The following is a 17823-nucleotide window of genomic DNA, read 5'->3' as shown; positions in this document are numbered from 1 at the left end:
ACATTACAGCAGACATGTGTCCACCGTGGGAATCTCTGTCTTCTTCTCTTCTCTTCTCTCTTCCCAGAGACAATGTCTTCCATAGTCTCTCGTCCTCAGTACTTTATGTGTGTACCTTTTGCTGTTACAGTGGTGAACAATCAACAGACATTTTTCTTTTTATACATTGTGTTTTTTCACACCAGGACTAATTGGAGGAAATCCAAACTTAAAGCATTTTTTTTTCTCTTTTGACTGGATTCCACTGTCTATATGTTTACTTGGGGTGATTTGTTTCAAAGAAAAGTGGGTGAATTACTTACAGATGTTCATTCTGTCCTGCTCTAAAACAACAAGACGGTCAGCTGTTATGCTTGAGTAGCTTCGTTCACCTTAGCCACTAAACTAGAAAAGGTTTATTTGGTCATTTAAAGTAACTGCATTTTAAAAAGGACCCACACCAAGTTGTTGAAGCAACATATTTGCTCAGGCAAATATCCTTCTCAAATCACCCCTTTCATGTTGTGTACCTGTCTGTGTGTGTTATGTGTGTGTGTGTGTGTATAATCCATTCTGTTTTCTGTGTTCCAGAAATAGGATCTCCAAATCCAAGTTCAGGTTAGTACATGTTATCATAGTCTTTTATTTCCCCTGCTCTAATGTCTCTACTGCTGTGGTACTTGTATCGTCTCTGGGTGTGTGTGTGTGTGTGTGTGTGTGTGTGTGTGTGTGTGTGTGTGTGTGTGTGTGTGTGCTTTGTCTACAGTCATGCAAAGGAAACAAACAAACTGACAGAAAGAGAGCGCTGTGCTATTTTTTATTTTTTTGCTAACACAGTTACTTTCTTTCTTATAAAGAGTTAGATGAGATAATCGATACAACTCCTATGTCTTTTCGGTAAATATTAATCTACAGCCAGTTATCTTAGCCTTTATCAAAGACTGGACCTGCACAACCTTAGCTGTAGCTTCATATATGACAAGCAGATATATGAGTGGATTCAATCTTCTCATCTAACTGAATTGCACGAAAGAAAACGTGTCTTTTCCTAAAACAATATATATTTCTGAAAAGCAATTTGGTAATTTTCTAGATACATAATGAGGTCTATTGTTCCATGTTAATATGAAATAATTAATGTAACATGGGCAGCACAGAAGGCTACACAATATGTTTCCTCAAATAACAAACATCGACAGAAATGTAATTTTCTCTAAGAATGCATGTCTGCTTATGTTGTGAGTTGTGTCTCATGTAAAATTCAGTGTGTGCATCACGAAGAAGCCGATGTGTGCCATGAATTATACACATGTGTGCTCGTACACACTCAGAAGACTGGTGACAGATAAATTGTGCATAGGCAGAGAAGGATAACACTTCCTGATGAGCTGTGAAATCTCCTTGCAACCATGTATGTTTGTGTGGAGTATCAGCGAGAATCAATAGACATCCACAACAGAAAAAGACAGATGATTGATTAGGGCAGTTATGGTCTGGATTCATGTAGTTGTTATGAATAAATGCTGATTAGTCTGATAGATTTCCTGATAGATTTTCTTGTAATTATACACTACTGTTTGTCGAATTGCAGTCGCGCAATCATCGGCACATCGGTGTAGGTGAAAATTGCTGTGACCCTTTAAGTGGAGTGGTCCACTTAGACGTGAGTGCGAGGTGTGCAGCCGGCAATTATTAGAAACAATAACTTTGATTTCTTAACATTAGTGGGCAGGAAAAGTGCAAAAGACTGTGTGTACGTAACGGCACCGAACAACATGGTGAATTGTCTAAAATGAAAGAAGCTTTTTGTTTTGTTTATGCTAAAATGAACCAATTTTTCATTTGAAGCAGGAAGTTCCCTTGAAGTGTGAATCACAGTGTGACATGTTTCAGTCAAAATGTGTTCCTTCAATCATTTCATAAGAATAAGCGTTCCCTTTTTCTGCCTCAAATGGTGCATATTCTGCAACAAAGCTCATGGTACTGGCTTTTTATTGGTGTGAAATGTCTTTGAGGATGACTAACTGCTCCACAGCTCAACAAGAGACTACCACCGGACAAGGGATGATGTCATCACTACTTTGTAGACAGACTAATTGACTATTTCTTTTTTTTTCTCTCTCATCCGTTGTTTGTTTTTCCCTCTCTTTTTCCCCGGTTTCTTTTGATCTTCTTTGTTTAGTTTTTTCTTCTTTTTTTTCTCTTACGGGCCTTCTCTCCTCTTTCTTTTCTCCTTTGTCTGCTTCTCTGCTCTCTTTCCCACGTCCCTCCTTTTCCCCACCTCTCCTCTCTCCTTTCCTTACTCACCTCTCCATCTCTCAATCTCTGCTTCTTCCTCCTCAGTCGATACTCTCGGAGGTGGAACAGGCTGTGTAGGAGGAAGTGCCGGGCAGCGGTCAAATCACAGGTTTTCTATTGGCTGGTCATCTTCCTGGTTTTCCTCAACACTCTGACCATCGCCTCTGAACATCACCAGCAGCCTCAGTGGTTAACAGATGTACAAGGTACATGAGCACACCCATGCACACCTACATTCACATACACACAAACTCTGCCAGACTGAACGTAGCTAAATTCTCCTTCTTGTCCCTCCTCCTCAGACATAGCCAATAAGGTGTTGCTCGCACTCTTCACCGGTGAGATGCTGTTGAAGATGTACAGTCTGGGTCTGCAGGTCGGTGGCTGAGCATTATTTTCCTCAAAATAAGTTGCATGTATGGTTTGTCAAGCGAATTATGAACTCCTTTCTCAAGCGTTTGCTACCTTAAATGTTGCTCCTCTCTCGACTCTCCACAGGCCTACTTTGTTTCGCTCTTCAATCGCTTCGACAGCTTTGTAGTATGTGGAGGAATTCTTGAGACCATTCTGGTGGAAACCAAGATCATGTCTCCTCTCGGCATCTCTGTGTTGCGTTGCGTACGCTTGCTGAGAATCTTCAAAATAACCAGGTTCGTTGAGACGTTGTGGGTATTGTATATTACCGTGTCCCTTTGTCCTGCCACACACACACACAATAACATGTCAAAGTCCCCTCTTGCTGCACTGGATACTGAACACATTAGCAACTATTGTATTGCCAAAGATCTTCAGGATGCTCACAAGAAAGGAAACAAATAAAATGGCAAAATATACAAATATACAGTGTGTTTGACTAGTGACCTTCTTTTACACCTGTGTGTACTTCTGTGTGTGTGTGTGCATGCTCTCATGTTAACTGGATGTCTCGCCCACAGATACTGGAACTCCCTGTCCAACCTGGTGGCCTCCCTTCTAAACTCCGTTCGCTCCATTGCTTCCCTGTTGCTCCTGCTCTTCCTCTTCATCATCATCTTCTCCCTGCTCGGCATGCAGCTGTTTGGGGGGAAATTCAACTTCGACGAGACCAGACGGAGCACCTTTGACAACTTTCCCCAGTCGTTGCTCACCGTGTTTCAGGTAATGAGACCACAAATGTGTCTGGTCTGCATCTTGATTTTCTTGGTCTGTCTTCTAATCTCAGCCTGTGTCCGTAAAACGATTGTACAGTACAAACATGTATTGAATCTACTGTGAGTCGGCCAGTGATGTGAAATGTAATATGCCACTTTAAGAAGGATTTGACTTCTTTCCAATGAAGATTTTAATTCAATTTCTTTCTTTCTTCCTCCCCAGATCCTAACGGGAGAGGACTGGAACTCTGTGATGTACGATGGTATCATGGCGTACGGCGGTCCGTCCTTCCCTGGCATGTTGGTCTGCATCTACTTTATCATCCTCTTTATCTGCGGAAACTGTATCCTGCCTCAACAGAGCCCTACATGAAGTAGCTACTTAACAGTCTGTGAAGTGGATCTGAAGAGAGGTGGAGGGGCGATGAGTGATGACAAGAATTGAAAAATGTTAAAGTCTGGATGAAAGAGAAACATGTTTGTTTTCTGATTCTGTTAAATTGCATCCTATCAAGCACTTAACAATGTGCCTGCTTGTGATTTGATTTATATCTTTCCCGTATTTAGGATGCGGTAGAAGAAGGGAAGGGTCTGTTTTTGCAAATATCACTCAGCAAGCCCGCACTGAGTATCTCTACTCAAGCGGTTCAGTTTATTTCAGAGGCAGGACGATTGCTTATTATCCACTTAGCCTCTCAGGGTTATTTGCAATCAACCACACAAATGCCCTGATGGGTCAGCAACATCCTTAGCTTCAACCATGTGAACAGATATCTTACTGAATGTCTTCTTGGCCATTGCTGTCGACAATCTGGCTGACGCTGAGAGCCTGACATCCGCCCAGAAAGAGGAGGAAGAGGAGAAGGAGAGGAAGAAACTCGCCAGGTAAAGCGGAAAGAGAAAGAAAGACATCTAAGGAAAAGAAAGAGAAGAAAGTAGCCTTTAAGGATGCTGCGACTGGAGCCTTAAAATCAAAGTGTTAAAAACGCTTCAGAATTAGACTACGAACATATTATTATGTTTTAGAGACAGGCTGACATTTGTCTGCTTTGCTTTTTTTGTCTAAACCAATTCTATTGAGTAAATTTAGCGCCTCAGTCAGTACAATGGTAATTTGTCAGCAATGGTAATGGGAGATTTTAGTGCAGCTGAGGAAGATAGTGTCCCCCTCAGTGGCACAAATCATTAAATGTCTCCTTTTTGGTTGCAGCCTGTATTGATCTGCGAAAAAAAAATGTGTAATGGAAAACAACCATTTGATTGCTCACTCTGTGTTTGACTGCGATTATAACAGCATATCCACCATCAATGAAAATCAAAGTGTTTATTCCTTCTGGTGTTAATTTAAATGTGATTCAATACACATCCGCTGATAGGCTAATCTTCTTTTTCTTCCTCTTTCTCCAGGTTGGCCAGTCCAGACAAACGTCATGCCAACGAAAAGCCGCCTCTGGAGGAGGTGAAGAAGAAGGAGAAGAAGAAGAAGGAGAAGATAGAGTTGAAGTCCATCACCTCTGATGGAGAGACAAACACTGCTACTAAGGTACACACTCACACATCTCAAGAAAGACTAAAGTAATCACATACCTCAAAAAGAACAAGCAAATGAGAGAGAGAGATTAATGAGTTAAATAAATATAATGCTCCCTCTCTCTCTCTGCAGATTACCATGGATGGAGATGAGAGTGAAGAGAAGAACCCATATCCCGCCAATGATTACATAGGTAACCAACAAACCAGATGTATGCACTGCGTTTATGCAGAAAGGATTAGATGAGACGAAAACTAAATATAAAAAATGCCAAGATACAAGATGTACTGTCTACATATTTATTGTAAGAGTAAAGGAACTACTCATCCCATAAGCTATTGTGAATGGCAACTCGCTGCCTCTCAAAACTCCTGAAAAATGTTGACCTTACTGTTGTTGCTATAAAGTGATCACAGGTTGAGCAGCTGTGTGGCTCGGTTCTTGACTCAAATGTTTTCAGAAACACGTTCCGGTGAACTATTTTTGTAAAACAAGGGAAAGTTTACAAGTTGGCCCAGTTTTAAATCCAGGAGCCGACGCCACGAGGCAGCACATACGAGCTGTTTTTCTTAAAACAAGCATACAGCCTTGTGGCTTTTACAGGAGAATGTGCAGTTTAATTTAGTTTGTGGTACCTTGGATGGTTACGACTTTACATCTAGTAATACAAACTCTCCATTCTGAATATAAATGGGGTGTTCAATGTATTGCTTAACATCAGTGTGAACAGGTTGCAAAGGTTCCTTTGGCACAAAGGCACAAACACTTTAAAAATTAAGCCAAGTTCCACTAATTGTCGTCATGGTATTTCCTCCTATTAACTCAAACTCTTCACTTGTTTCTGATCTCTCATCAGGAGACGAAGAGGACGAAGAGCCAGAGATGCCAGTGGGTCCGAGGCCCCGGCCCCTTTCCGATGTTCAGCTGAAGGAGAAGGCCATTCCCATGCCTGAGGCCCGCGCCTTCTTCGTCTTCAGCCACACCAACCGGTGAGAGGACACTTCACCTTCATGTTTTTTTTCCACACAATTCTGTTTTTATCTCGATGTGATCGTATAAAATGTCCTATTATTATCACAACAAGTGACTTCAATGTTTTGTTCCCTCTTTGTTTTTTAGATTCAGGGTTCTATGCCATAAGATCGTCAACCACAACATCTTCACCAACCTCATCCTCTTCTTCATCCTGCTCAGCAGCATCAGTCTGGCAGCAGAGGACCCGGTCAAAAACGACTCCTTCAGAAACAAGGTAACACATCCAATATATATATATATATATATATATATATATATATATATATATATATATATATATATATATATATATATATATATATATATATATATAAAAACTATATTACAGTATAAATACAGTGTAAATGCATGAAAGACCCAATATACATTAAGGCACAGACAGAGGCAAACATTGTAGTCATTAGTTGCACACACACATTCATTCTGTGCTAAATGGATTACAGCCGACAGCAACATATAGAAGAACCAAAGCTTATTGTGACTGGTTGCACTTAATGAGATTTCTTCCCGACTACTGTAACTAAGATTAACTTCATGTTAAGAAGATGTGAAACGTCTGTTAAGCTCTGTCTTGTCAATTGAACTCTTTTTTTTAATTTATTTTTATTAAGCCAGGCAGGCAACTTAACACATGCAGCCCAGAAATATGGAAAACTATTTTTACCATCCGCTATTTAACCAAGACGGTATTCCTTGTATTAATAAGAAATGGTATATATTTGCATACAACAGCTGAGGCTGTAAACTTAGCCTGAGACCGAACCGTGAAATCTCCAAACATGTTGTATTTGTTTTCATGGAGACAATGTCGTCACTGCGGTTATGGAGCATCACCGTATTGCTTGTATATTCATTTTGTTTAGTGTTTACAGGTGTAATTTGTGAGCTGAAGTCTAATGCAAAGACTGAGCTCTGTGTTTGCTGTATGTGTGTTTTGTGTGTTGTTAGATCTCTCAGTGAGCACGGTCCCCTGGGGGCTTATAAAGATCTGCTTTATTTTATTCTCCTTGTCTATGTATAGGCGGCTGGATGTTTGTCTTCTTCAAATGAACTCAGTCTGAAACCTTAATGAAGTAACACATCCTGTTTTTCAGATTCCGCTCTGTTTTCAAAGTCTGTTTTAATCCAATTTTAGTCGGAATTCATTATCCTTGGACCTGAACCTCAGCATTATTATTTCAGTATGTTGTGGAGTCATCCAGGACGGTGCTACAGTAGACAATAAATTCAGCCTTAACCCCCGAAAAAAAAAAAAAAACTGCACTTCCTCCTGTTTCTCTCTTTGTTTTGAACCGAGTAAACAATCCCATGAAAGCTTAGACCTCCACACAGTTGTTGTGTTACTGGTCTCTTGTACAACCTCAGCCCCAACTTCGTCTTTGGGTTAGTGGTATTACAAATACAACGGATGACATAATGAAAGCCATTGAATATTGTTGAGTTCACTGGAATGATATTGTGTAATGTGCATCAGTCCAGCACTATCATGGAAATGGTATCTTTTAACTAAAATCAATGATTCTCTTTGTTGCTGTTCTAGATCCTGGGCTATGCCGACCATGTATTTACTGGACTCTTCACCATAGAGATCATTCTTAAGGTAGTATTTTATGTTTGTGAGACATGATAAGGGGTCAATTTAATTTAATATATTATTAGAATTACTTTCATGAGGTCCCAAACATCTTTTGAAAACAGATTCCACATGTAGGGTAGCAATAGGGACTGACTGACAAATGATGTTTGATTAATTCAGGTAGTTACAAGTCATTAGTTAAATATTAGTTAAGTATTTTGTGTGACCTCATCTCAAGTGAGGACTATTTATTCTTTACAACACATTTATAAAATAGTTAAAACGATGACCAACTACTCTCAGATAATATCAAGTCCCTGCTCAGTGTGAAGGATAAAGCACGTTACATCATATATGTTCCCCACATACACAACTAACCTGTGATTTCATCCTTCTTTAGTTGACTCTAAATTATGAACTTTGACCCCTACAGATGACAGCCTATGGGGCCTTCGTCCATAAAGGTTCATTCTGTAGAAACTATTTCAACATTTTGGACCTGGTGGTTGTCAGCGTGTCTCTTATCTCCTCTGGAATACAGTGAGTGCAACGTAATGTTTCTTCATGCATGTTTTATACTGTTGTTCCATTAGAATCATTCGCCACTTCAGCATATTGAAATCAAAATTGTGAGCACTTCTATAACCAACGATGTTTGGTAGCGATTCCAAGCGACTTCATTGGTCAAGCTTACAATGTTACCAAACATACATTTGTGTTATTGCATGTTAAAGGACTGGACTAGGCAGCCGGATAATGGCTAGTGCATGAGACACTAGTCCAGTCCAAGAACACATAAATCAAGTTGTAAAGTGGCAAAGTGAGGAAAACGATTTTGTTAATGTAAATTGCCCCATGCTTCACACTTCTCTCTATTCTCTAACAACTTTACACTTCATTACTCCGATCCCCTTTTTTCTCTTTGTGATGTTTATTGAATATGTTCACTGCTTCATGTAGCAATTAACTCCTTGAAATGCTGTGATATTTCTGATGTTTAATATGCTATGCTACACTCTCTGTCTCTAATGCTTAATAGACTAGACTTCTCGACGTAAGTCCATATTAGTCCACATTAATAACCCCCTTAACAAACCTTCACCTTAACTGTGTAAAGCTGTCACTCTTTTGATTTGGTATTTCTGTGGCCTTGGAGAGTTTTAGTCAAAGCCTTCTTCAGAGCAAGAGAAAAAAATAACACGCAAGGCTGAAATCTCTGCTATTGAACAGTTGAAGGTTAAGTGAGATTATTCTGTAATGATAATAAAAGGGTGATTTGCTATTATGAACACACAGGATGCTTTTGCACCAAAAGATCTCTATTCAGGCATCATCATAATTGTTTTTGATGCAGATATTGTTTTGTTTCTGGGGGGAGTGGTTCCCCTGTGTCCTCTAATACCGTACTCACCCGTCACATCTCGTGAACGTTAATGTGTTTGTTAATCTATTCCTTGACATATTTTAGGGGGGCAGCTGAAACTCAGTTCTCATATTTCTGGATAAGCTAAACTCTCCTGGGCTATAGAAATGACACCTAATGCTAAAACTCAGTGGTTTTGCCTGTTAAAAGTAGTAAGTGTGTGGGATTCTTCTTGAATACATCACAGTCAAATAAATTGTGATGGTGCTGCGTTTAGTAGTGTGTACAAACTGATTTTTTGTTTTACTCCAGTCTTAGTATTTACTGTATATATTGTTAGTACTCTATATCTCTATGTGGATGCAATTTAAATGTATATCTTTAAATGTATCTGTGCTCATTGAAGTAAAGAATGATGTAGAATAGCAACATTTTATGAAGGAGTTAGTAATTGAGTTTGCAAAATGACCAGTTGTAAAAGAAGTCACATAGAATAAAAGGTCAGATGTTTATGCTGTCATCCTGTGTAGTCTCATGATAGTGTGTGTTGACAGCATGAGGCGAACATTAGTTCACACAATCACATGTGGCTGATTTAATACTATTCACCTCTTATTGCTGGACATAAACTTTATTTTTGCATTCTGTGGAAACCATTTAGAATCAAATAGCGTGTGACAGGTTAATCTTTCACTTCAACCCAGTCAACCGAAGCACGTTTTGTATTTTTTTGTATCACTATAAGACACCTTCACAGCTGATTTGACTGATATGTTGCTGATGAAATCCTACTGCACATCAACTACCTTTAACTGCCCTTTAACTTTACCTTCCTGTGTAATCTGTTGCACAACGGGTCTTTCCTTACTTTCTGTTTAAAAGTCGACACAGAGTAATGTCACTCCCTTTAAATCACTCCTTTAACCATCTAAAAAGTCACTCCCTGAAAAGGATACATTGACATTTTGAATACTCTTTTTTTTTTTCCTCTACCGTAGGAAAATGTTTTTTTATTTGTTCTCCATTTAACTGAATAACTGGCCTATTAAGTTTCCACACTGAAATTAAAGGTAAAATGATAATGGCAAGGTTGAATTTTAGCACGTTAACGTCACAAAGTAATGATACACTTCTGAGGTCCAGTTCAGATTACCAAAGGACCAATGTTCAAGCTTTTTCCAAACAATTATTGTAAAATTCAAAATGTCAAGGTATTCATTTGATCCTTTTGGTTAGTATGTTCAAACCTTTTCCTTTGAACCATGTCCTTTAAAAGGTCACACGCTGTTTGACCTTTGGCTTAAACTGACACTTTCTTACAGCACTATAACTCTGTTTGCCTGTTTGTGTTTTTGTGTTGGTCTACCTTGTATGTGTTTCTCCACATGCGTTTGTCTGTGTTTTATTACATGAACACTTTTAGACTATTGTTTTTTCTAGTGTAGAGAAATTGTACTAAAACAGATAATGAATGTATGACTAATAGCCCCTTGTGGCACGGTCCATAACCCGATCTTGATAGATAGTCAGTACTCTTACAGTCATATTGCCAGAGGAGGTGCAACAATCGTATATCATCATCACTTTAGTAGTAAGAATTTACCAAAACAGACCGTAATCCAGTTGTTGAATCATGGCCATTCTCAGTTATTTGTTGTTAAAGTGTTCTTAGGAATATTTTATACTTTTTGTTGAGTGTCAGATGTGATTTGGCTTCAGTTGTTTAATTTACTTCATTTTCATATACTTAGCTTTTGTGTGTTGTCTCAATCTCTGCAGTTTCTTTTTAACTCATGCTCCAGTTTGCGTTAGCAAACTGCTATTCATTGTGTGTGACTTGTCTTTACCTTGCAAATACTGTATGTCTTAATAGTAAAAAGTGTGTTTTACTGGTCAGTAGTTAAATTCCATGTGTGTTTCAGGTCCAGCGCAATTAATGTGGTGAAGATCCTGAGAGTCCTGCGAGTGCTCAGACCACTGAGGGCCATCAACAGAGCCAAAGGACTGAAGGTTCGAGCTCCTACACGACACATAACATATACATACTCTCTTCTGAACAAAAATAATCCACCCCTGTAATACTCACTATCATTTTTGGGGCCTTTTTTTCAGCATGTAGTGCAGTGCGTCTTTGTGGCCATCCGGACCATCGGCAACATTGTCATCGTCACCACGTTGCTCCAGTTCATGTTCGCATGTATCGGAGTACAGCTCTTTAAGGTAGGAGGACAGGAGGGGAAGGTCATCAGTGATAATGTCGTGATGATGTTTATTTTCAATACTGAGTGCTACATGTCTATGTTTCCCCATCAGGGCAAGTTCTTCTTTTGTACCGACACCTCTAAACAAACTCAGGCGGGCTGCAGGTAAGAGGTCCCTCCTGCAAGCAAGCTCGTTAAACTCCCTCTTATAGCATAACTACTGGATAAAATGTGTGTGTGTGTACTTGTGTTCACAGGGGCTCCTACATTATGTATAAGGATGGCGATGTGGGGAAGCCTGAACGAGCCCATAGAGTGTGGGAGAACAGTGACTTTAACTTTGACGATGTCCTGCAAGGAATGATGGCACTGTTTGCTGTGTCGACCTTCGAGGGCTGGCCAGGGTGTGTGTCTACATACAAACACAATTTGTTTTAATCTGCATACTGTATGTCCACTGTGTGCTTGCTTTTTTTCAGTTATCCAGGGTTTCCTCTCACTCTATATCTGTCCTAAAGTCTCCATCTTCCTGTCCGTTAATAAATATGTCCCTTTCCTCCCTCAGGTTACTGTACCGGGCCATAGACTCTCACGCTGAGGACGTTGGGCCCGTCTACAACTACCGCGTGGTCATCTCCATCTTCTTCATCATCTACATCATCATCATCGCCTTCTTCATGATGAACATCTTCGTCGGTTTCGTCATCGTCACGTTCCAGGAGCAAGGAGAGCAGGAATATAAGAACTGTGAGCTGGACAAGAATCAGGTAGTGTTTGTGTCACTTTTATATCAATTATTACTGAATGCGTGCACACTGTTGTGCATATAACTGCAGTTTTTATGCTTTCTTCAGCAGTAAGACATGAAGTAGGAGAGTTCAGGTTAAAGTAGAGGGAGAGTGACGGCCGTTCTGACTGAAGTGGGAAAGTCATTCTGTCATTCAGGAGGCACAAGGGAGGAGGAATGGAGGCCAGGCAGTGGGGGTGAGACATGGGGGAATCTGGAGAGGCTGAACAAGAGTTTTAGAGGCTGAACTACTTGAGGAGTGCAGCCAGGAGGGAGCTGCAGCAGTTCAGACAGAAGATGAGACTAAAGCTTAAAGAAAGAGCTGAACGAAGTCCCTGCAGCTGTGTTTCCTGTGATGATCCGTCTCGCTGCAAGAACATGGAAATGCACAGAGAGGATGGAAGAGTAGTCGGGGCTGGAAAATGCTTTTTTAGACTGCCAAAAGACAATTCTACAGCTTTTGCTCCTTGGTGGTCTGAGAACAAAGTCATGAGGAGTTGGGGAGCGACATAACCAGAGTGTGTTGGTGCACGCTCACGTGTTTGTGTGTGTGTCACAGCGTCAGTGTGTGGAGTACGCGTTGAAGGCCCGGCCGTTGCGTCGCTACATCCCCAAGAACCCTTACCAGTACAAGGTGTGGTATGTGGTTAACTCCACCTACTTTGAGTACCTGATGTTCACGCTCATCCTTCTCAACACCATCTGTCTGGCCATGCAGGTGAGTCTCACACACACATACTAACAGAACGCAAATGCACGCTCTTAAAAGGGGTTAAATATTACAGTTAGGGCGCTAGACAACTCTCCTATAGCACCACTCCTTTGTGGACAATAATGAGTTGTTTGTGTGCCTTTGCAGCATCATGGACAGACCAAAAATTTCAATGATGCCATGAACATCCTCAACATGCTCTTCACTGGACTCTTCACTGTGGAGATGATCCTGAAACTGATCGCCTTCAAACCCAGGGTAGGTCTACTTCTCTCGCCGAAAAATAGAATTACAGTCGAGTACAATACGGTAGAGTAGAGCAGCGTAGCAAATATTTAATCAAAAATGTCCAAATCTACTTCTTATAACTCATAACTTGAAACCAAATACTGTCAAATACTGTACGTTAAAGGAATTGACTCACCTGATGTTGAACTGCATATTCCTAATCCTTATTTAATTCCCTCCAGATGATGATTGCCATGTTGTGAATTTTAAACTTGATTAGTGGATGGCATCATGTGGTTTTTAATCTCACTGCTCCCTCGTTACCCTGCTGCTGTTGCTATGTAGCTGTCTAGTTTTATTGGGCCAATCTTAGGACTTCCTGGTGCATCAGTAGCTGTTTAAACAGAAACAGATGGGAGTGCCTCGCCCTATTGCAGCGGGGTTAGTCAAAAATACTGCAACACAAACAATAGCAAAAACATAGTTTAATATTATGTTTGTACTTTACTGTTGCACACTGCAGGTTGTAAATCATAAGATGAGTAATATGTTTTTACAGTTATTGATAGCTTTTTAGTCTGTACTTCAGCTCTCTGACTTATTTATACTCTGAAATGTGAGGGTGAAATCAAACCTGCTGACGGTCATTTTATATTCTTTCCTTCAGCTTTTCCCTTCTGAGGGTCTGTGTTGCTCTTACACATTATGCTCATTAGAATCAATACATCAAAACCAAATTGGAAACTATCAATTCTAAATACTCCAGGTTACAGGAAAAAAACATTACAAAGCAATATATTATTTATTTATTATATTATTATTTTTTTGCAATAAGCTATAAAATCCCAATCATGTTCTACAAAATGTGTTTATGTATTTAGAAGGATGAAATATAGTTATCTTGTCATAACCTTTTGAAAATATGGATCTACTTGGACCATTTGGGCTTGGGGATTGTCCTCATGCTGTGCTGCATTATGTTATACAATGTTTTCCTCATGTAGGGTTTATTTAAACTGATCAGATTTAGATTTTTCAAAGCATTTTTGAAACCTTGTGAATCTTGTAGTTGTAAAGCTTTAAAAAATATCCAAACTGATTCCTGATTTCCTTCTTTCATGAAGTAAGTCTGTATCATAAGTTGAGGTGCAGCATGTCGACATTCCCAAGCCATTTGAATAATGTTAATATAACCGTAACGCACTTAATTTGTGCGTGAGTGAGATGCCGTAGGATGTTGCTGGCTTGACCTTGTTAAACTCTTCCAGCACAGACAGAGGACCAGCTCACTAACACTTTTACTTCTAGGTATGACAACACAAGTGGAATCAGCTCCAGGAACATTTGCTTTATGGACAAATGTGTGCTAATGTATTTTAACTTTTGTACAGGTTCCACTGACTCAGCCTTGTTCCACCGGGTTCTTCTTTTTTTTTTTTTTACTGTGTTGGACAGTTCTGAACATCTGAACTCATTTCCTCTCAGCTTTTAAAAATGATGTGTCTAAATGTTGTCAAATTAATTGAATATCTCCGCCAAATGGCTTTTAAATACTAATTCTAAATAAATTCTATTCATGTTTTTAATCCTGGTTTGACATTAATATTCTTACACCTCCAAACAACTTCATTTAAACTTCTATAAAGTCCAGAAATAAATATCTGCATAACCTTTTATCATGATCCCTTCAACCCTGATTGGATTAACCTTCACGCAGAATCTCTCTGCATCTGTAAATTAACCTGCAACAATTGAGTGTATTTGTTTGTGCATACATACATTTTTTTGTGTTAAAGAAGTTATACAGTGTAAAGTTACTGTAAAATGTCGCCTCAAATCTCCTTATCCAGCTAGTGGTCGTTCTAATTCCCCATCTCCAACCACCTTGAGACAAACAATAACTAACAGAGGTCTTCCAATCTGGTTGCACAACATTGGAATAGACATGGTAACATCATTAGCCTTCCTAGCCCACAGTTATAGAAAACATCTGAATGTGCTGTGGGAAAACAATCAGCCCTGAATCTGAATAAGATGTAATTTGCTTTACAGTATATGGAAACGTTTCTGAAAAGGCCATGCGCCAGGCCGGTCTCTAAATTACCCTTGTTACATCGTGTCTGCCTCTCCGAATTCAACTATAATCAAGCTGTGTCTCTACACCAGAACATAACAACACTCTTCTCAGACGCAGCTCCTTTTACAGTACATACGATTTATACTTTTTTAACTTTCCCACTCTAAATAATAATACTGTTTTGGCCTGAAGCTATGTGGATATTTGTTCATAAATACTCACTTTGTACCGCTAATGATGATAAATTGCTCTCTATAAATTAAACAAACAAAGTGGGCTTTTTAGTTTAATCACTGCCACAGCATTGCCGACTTAGATAACTGCCATCTAGCACGCCATAACAGAGCAGGAAATTCAGCTTTACTTGATGAACTGATACGTCAAATGAAACCAGTTGATTCCGTTCATTAGAATTTAAACGTTTCAGGTTCATCAGCAGATTTTTTTGTTCCGTTTCCTCAGTGTACTGTACAACCTCATACCACCTTAATAGGGCTGCGAAGTGGCAGCAGATGTTGTTTTCCTTCTAACCTACCTTTCTTACCCCCCCTCCTCCTCCTCCTCTTCCTCCTCCTCCCCCCGCTCACCTCATCCTGTGTAGGGGTACTTTAGTGATCCCTGGAATGTGTTTGATTTCCTCATCGTAATTGGCAGCATAATAGACGTCATTCTCAGTGAGATCAACGTAAGTACGATGCCCACTCTCACTCTCCTTGTCGCTCCTCTCTCTCTCTCTCTCTCTCTCTCTCTCTCTCTCTCTCTCTCTCTCTCTCTCTCTCTCTCTCTCTGTCCCTCTCTCTCTCTGTCTTGTGCCCTCTTACTTCTTCTGAATCTTTCATTTCCAGCCACTCTCCTCTCCTCTGTGGCTATTCGGTGTTGTGTTGTCCTGTCTTTTCTCTTCGTCTCTCTTCCTTCTTTCTCTGCCTTTTCTTTTCTCTCCTTCCTTCTTCTTCTCCTTCTCTCCCTCCATCTTTAACTCCAAGATGGCCGCTGCTACTCAGGGGACCCCTAACCACAACCACCTGAGCAAGAGAACAAGCTTCTTCCTGGGTATCTTAAAAAGTAGAGAGAACAGAGGCCGGGTTTAGCGTCGCACACTAAGGGTTCCTGTCTTGCGTCCTCCTTCCTTATTCCTTACAGTATCTCAGGTGTTGTCGGGTTCTTGATTTTTTGTCCACTTCACATCCGACTGTGACATGTCCTCAGGTTTTTAATTCCCTCACTAACTGAACTAACTCACTGACCAATCACAAACAGACTTACGCGTCATTTTTTTAACCACAGCAACAAGGGCGTTTTTTTGTTGTGATTTTGTTCCAATCTGTTCTGTACTGTTCTTGTTGTTGACATTTTCCTCTCATGGACAAGCATGACCGATCGCCGCTGCTCTTCCTGCTGTCCATCTCTTTTAGACTGCCCCTCCTTTTATTTTTTTGCCGTTGAATTTTGTTGATTCTTTCCCTCTCTCCTCCTACTAAAAAACTCCAATGCTCATGTATATAATGTTTTTATCTTATTTTTCTCCTCTCTCCTTTAATTTACGTTCTTTCCATTTTTTTTAAATGTCTTATGTTCTGTCCTTTTCTTCTGTTGTTTTTCTGTTCTTTCCACCCCTACGCAGCATTATTTTGTTGATGCATGGAACACATTTGATGCCTTGATAGTTGTGGGTAGCATTGTTGACATAGCGATCACTGAGGTTAACGTAAGTAGTCCAACTCCTTCCCTCCCTTCCTGCCTGCCTGCTCTGCCATTCCCACACACACAAACAGACAGAGTGCCGATACCCATCTCGCATGCGTTCAAATGATTAGGAAACTTCAGCTGCACCGCATTTCAACTTAAGCGACGGCCGAATCAGTCTGGCAGAGAAAACAGCCAGATGTGGTGAAACCAGAACAGAGCATTCAAACATGTGAAACACTGAACAGTTTTGCTTAGAGAACTTTGACCCTTGACATCTGAAGACCTTTTGTTTCATTTAGGATTAATATGTGGCTAACATTGTCATCAATCCATTATATTCATATTTTGGTCAAATGTAATATTAATAACAGTGGACGTTCTCATTGATCTCCCAATTCCAGTTCCTGCACTTGTATCTCCTGCAGTGTTAATGAGGCTGAATTGTATTCTCTTAGTATCAGTATTTACAGATTTTCTAATATTTGAAACTGCTTCAGATCGGTATCCATGCCTCGGTCTGCTGAGCATCAAAACCTTCTGCACTTGCCAATAGAACATGTTGCGTTCTCGTAGCACTTTTTGGTTTGCTCTCACATTTATTTGATCTTTTATCATTGCCACAGGGGAGAGTGTCCATTCCCCTGGCATGATGGACACTGTATAGCATGGCAGATGTAAAGGTGGCATATCCAGGCCTGATACTGTATAGAATGCTTCAAGGACTATTCATGCAAAAGAAAGATATTCTGGCATGAATATAGATGTTTTTTTTAACAATGGTGATTTGACCTGAGGGGCATGAAATGCTCTCAATTCATAAATCACCAGGAAAATTTAAATTTAAATTCAAATGATGAAAAACAAAAAAAAAGTTGCATTTTTATTTATTTTTTTGCCCAACACTCGTAATGCGCAGACATGGGGAACAATTTGATCCATAAATGGATTTACTCAGGACCCATGAAATTTATGTAAATGTATGTATGAATTCATTTATTATCGACGTGGAGGCCCTATGGTCAACAGTGGGGCTGAATGAGAATGAATATCCCAAACACAAGTCAAATGTTGAGTGTCTATCGTATTTACACTTCAGGGGTAATTGGTGTTTTATTCATGTGATATTCAAAGTGCTCTTTGGCAGGAGAATAGGCTGAGAACCATGCAAACTGCAAAGTGTGTCTGGACAAAACTCCTTTTAATGTACCATTAGAAGAGGC

At 39.9% G+C, this 17823-nt stretch overlaps 1 protein-coding gene across 5 annotated transcripts in view; it reads left to right on the top strand.

Annotated features, from left to right (window-relative positions):
• cacna1c (calcium channel, voltage-dependent, L type, alpha 1C subunit) overlaps positions 1–17823 on the top strand; it is a 174273-nt gene that overhangs the window by 127318 nt on the left and 29132 nt on the right. For all 5 annotated transcript variants that reach the window (XM_068587063.1, XM_068587062.1, XM_068587061.1 and 2 more), the window contains exons 12-32: positions 571–597; positions 2323–2483; positions 2580–2653; positions 2776–2927; positions 3213–3414; positions 3631–3751; positions 4178–4292; positions 4815–4950; positions 5071–5131; positions 5795–5927; positions 6058–6187; positions 7514–7573; positions 7983–8089; positions 10835–10922; positions 11025–11132; positions 11226–11278; positions 11371–11517; positions 11679–11880; positions 12460–12618; positions 12760–12870; positions 15519–15602. In XM_068587063.1, coding sequence (XP_068443164.1) covers positions 571–597; positions 2323–2483; positions 2580–2653; positions 2776–2927; positions 3213–3414; positions 3631–3751; positions 4178–4292; positions 4815–4950; positions 5071–5131; positions 5795–5927; positions 6058–6187; positions 7514–7573; positions 7983–8089; positions 10835–10922; positions 11025–11132; positions 11226–11278; positions 11371–11517; positions 11679–11880; positions 12460–12618; positions 12760–12870; positions 15519–15602 — 2431 coding nt within the window. The remainder of the gene's footprint in view (positions 1–570; positions 598–2322; positions 2484–2579; positions 2654–2775; positions 2928–3212; positions 3415–3630; positions 3752–4177; positions 4293–4814; positions 4951–5070; positions 5132–5794; positions 5928–6057; positions 6188–7513; positions 7574–7982; positions 8090–10834; positions 10923–11024; positions 11133–11225; positions 11279–11370; positions 11518–11678; positions 11881–12459; positions 12619–12759; positions 12871–15518; positions 15603–17823) is intronic.

This window comes from Clinocottus analis, unplaced genomic scaffold, assembly GCF_023055335.1.
Source record: "Clinocottus analis isolate CAN_PGR_092001 unplaced genomic scaffold, fCliAna1.0.p SCAF_20, whole genome shotgun sequence".
In the NCBI taxonomy this organism is placed as follows: domain Eukaryota; kingdom Metazoa; phylum Chordata; class Actinopteri; order Perciformes; family Cottidae; genus Clinocottus; species Clinocottus analis.
The sequence above is the reverse complement of the archived record's forward strand: the minus strand, read 5'-3'. Positions and strand labels throughout refer to the sequence as shown.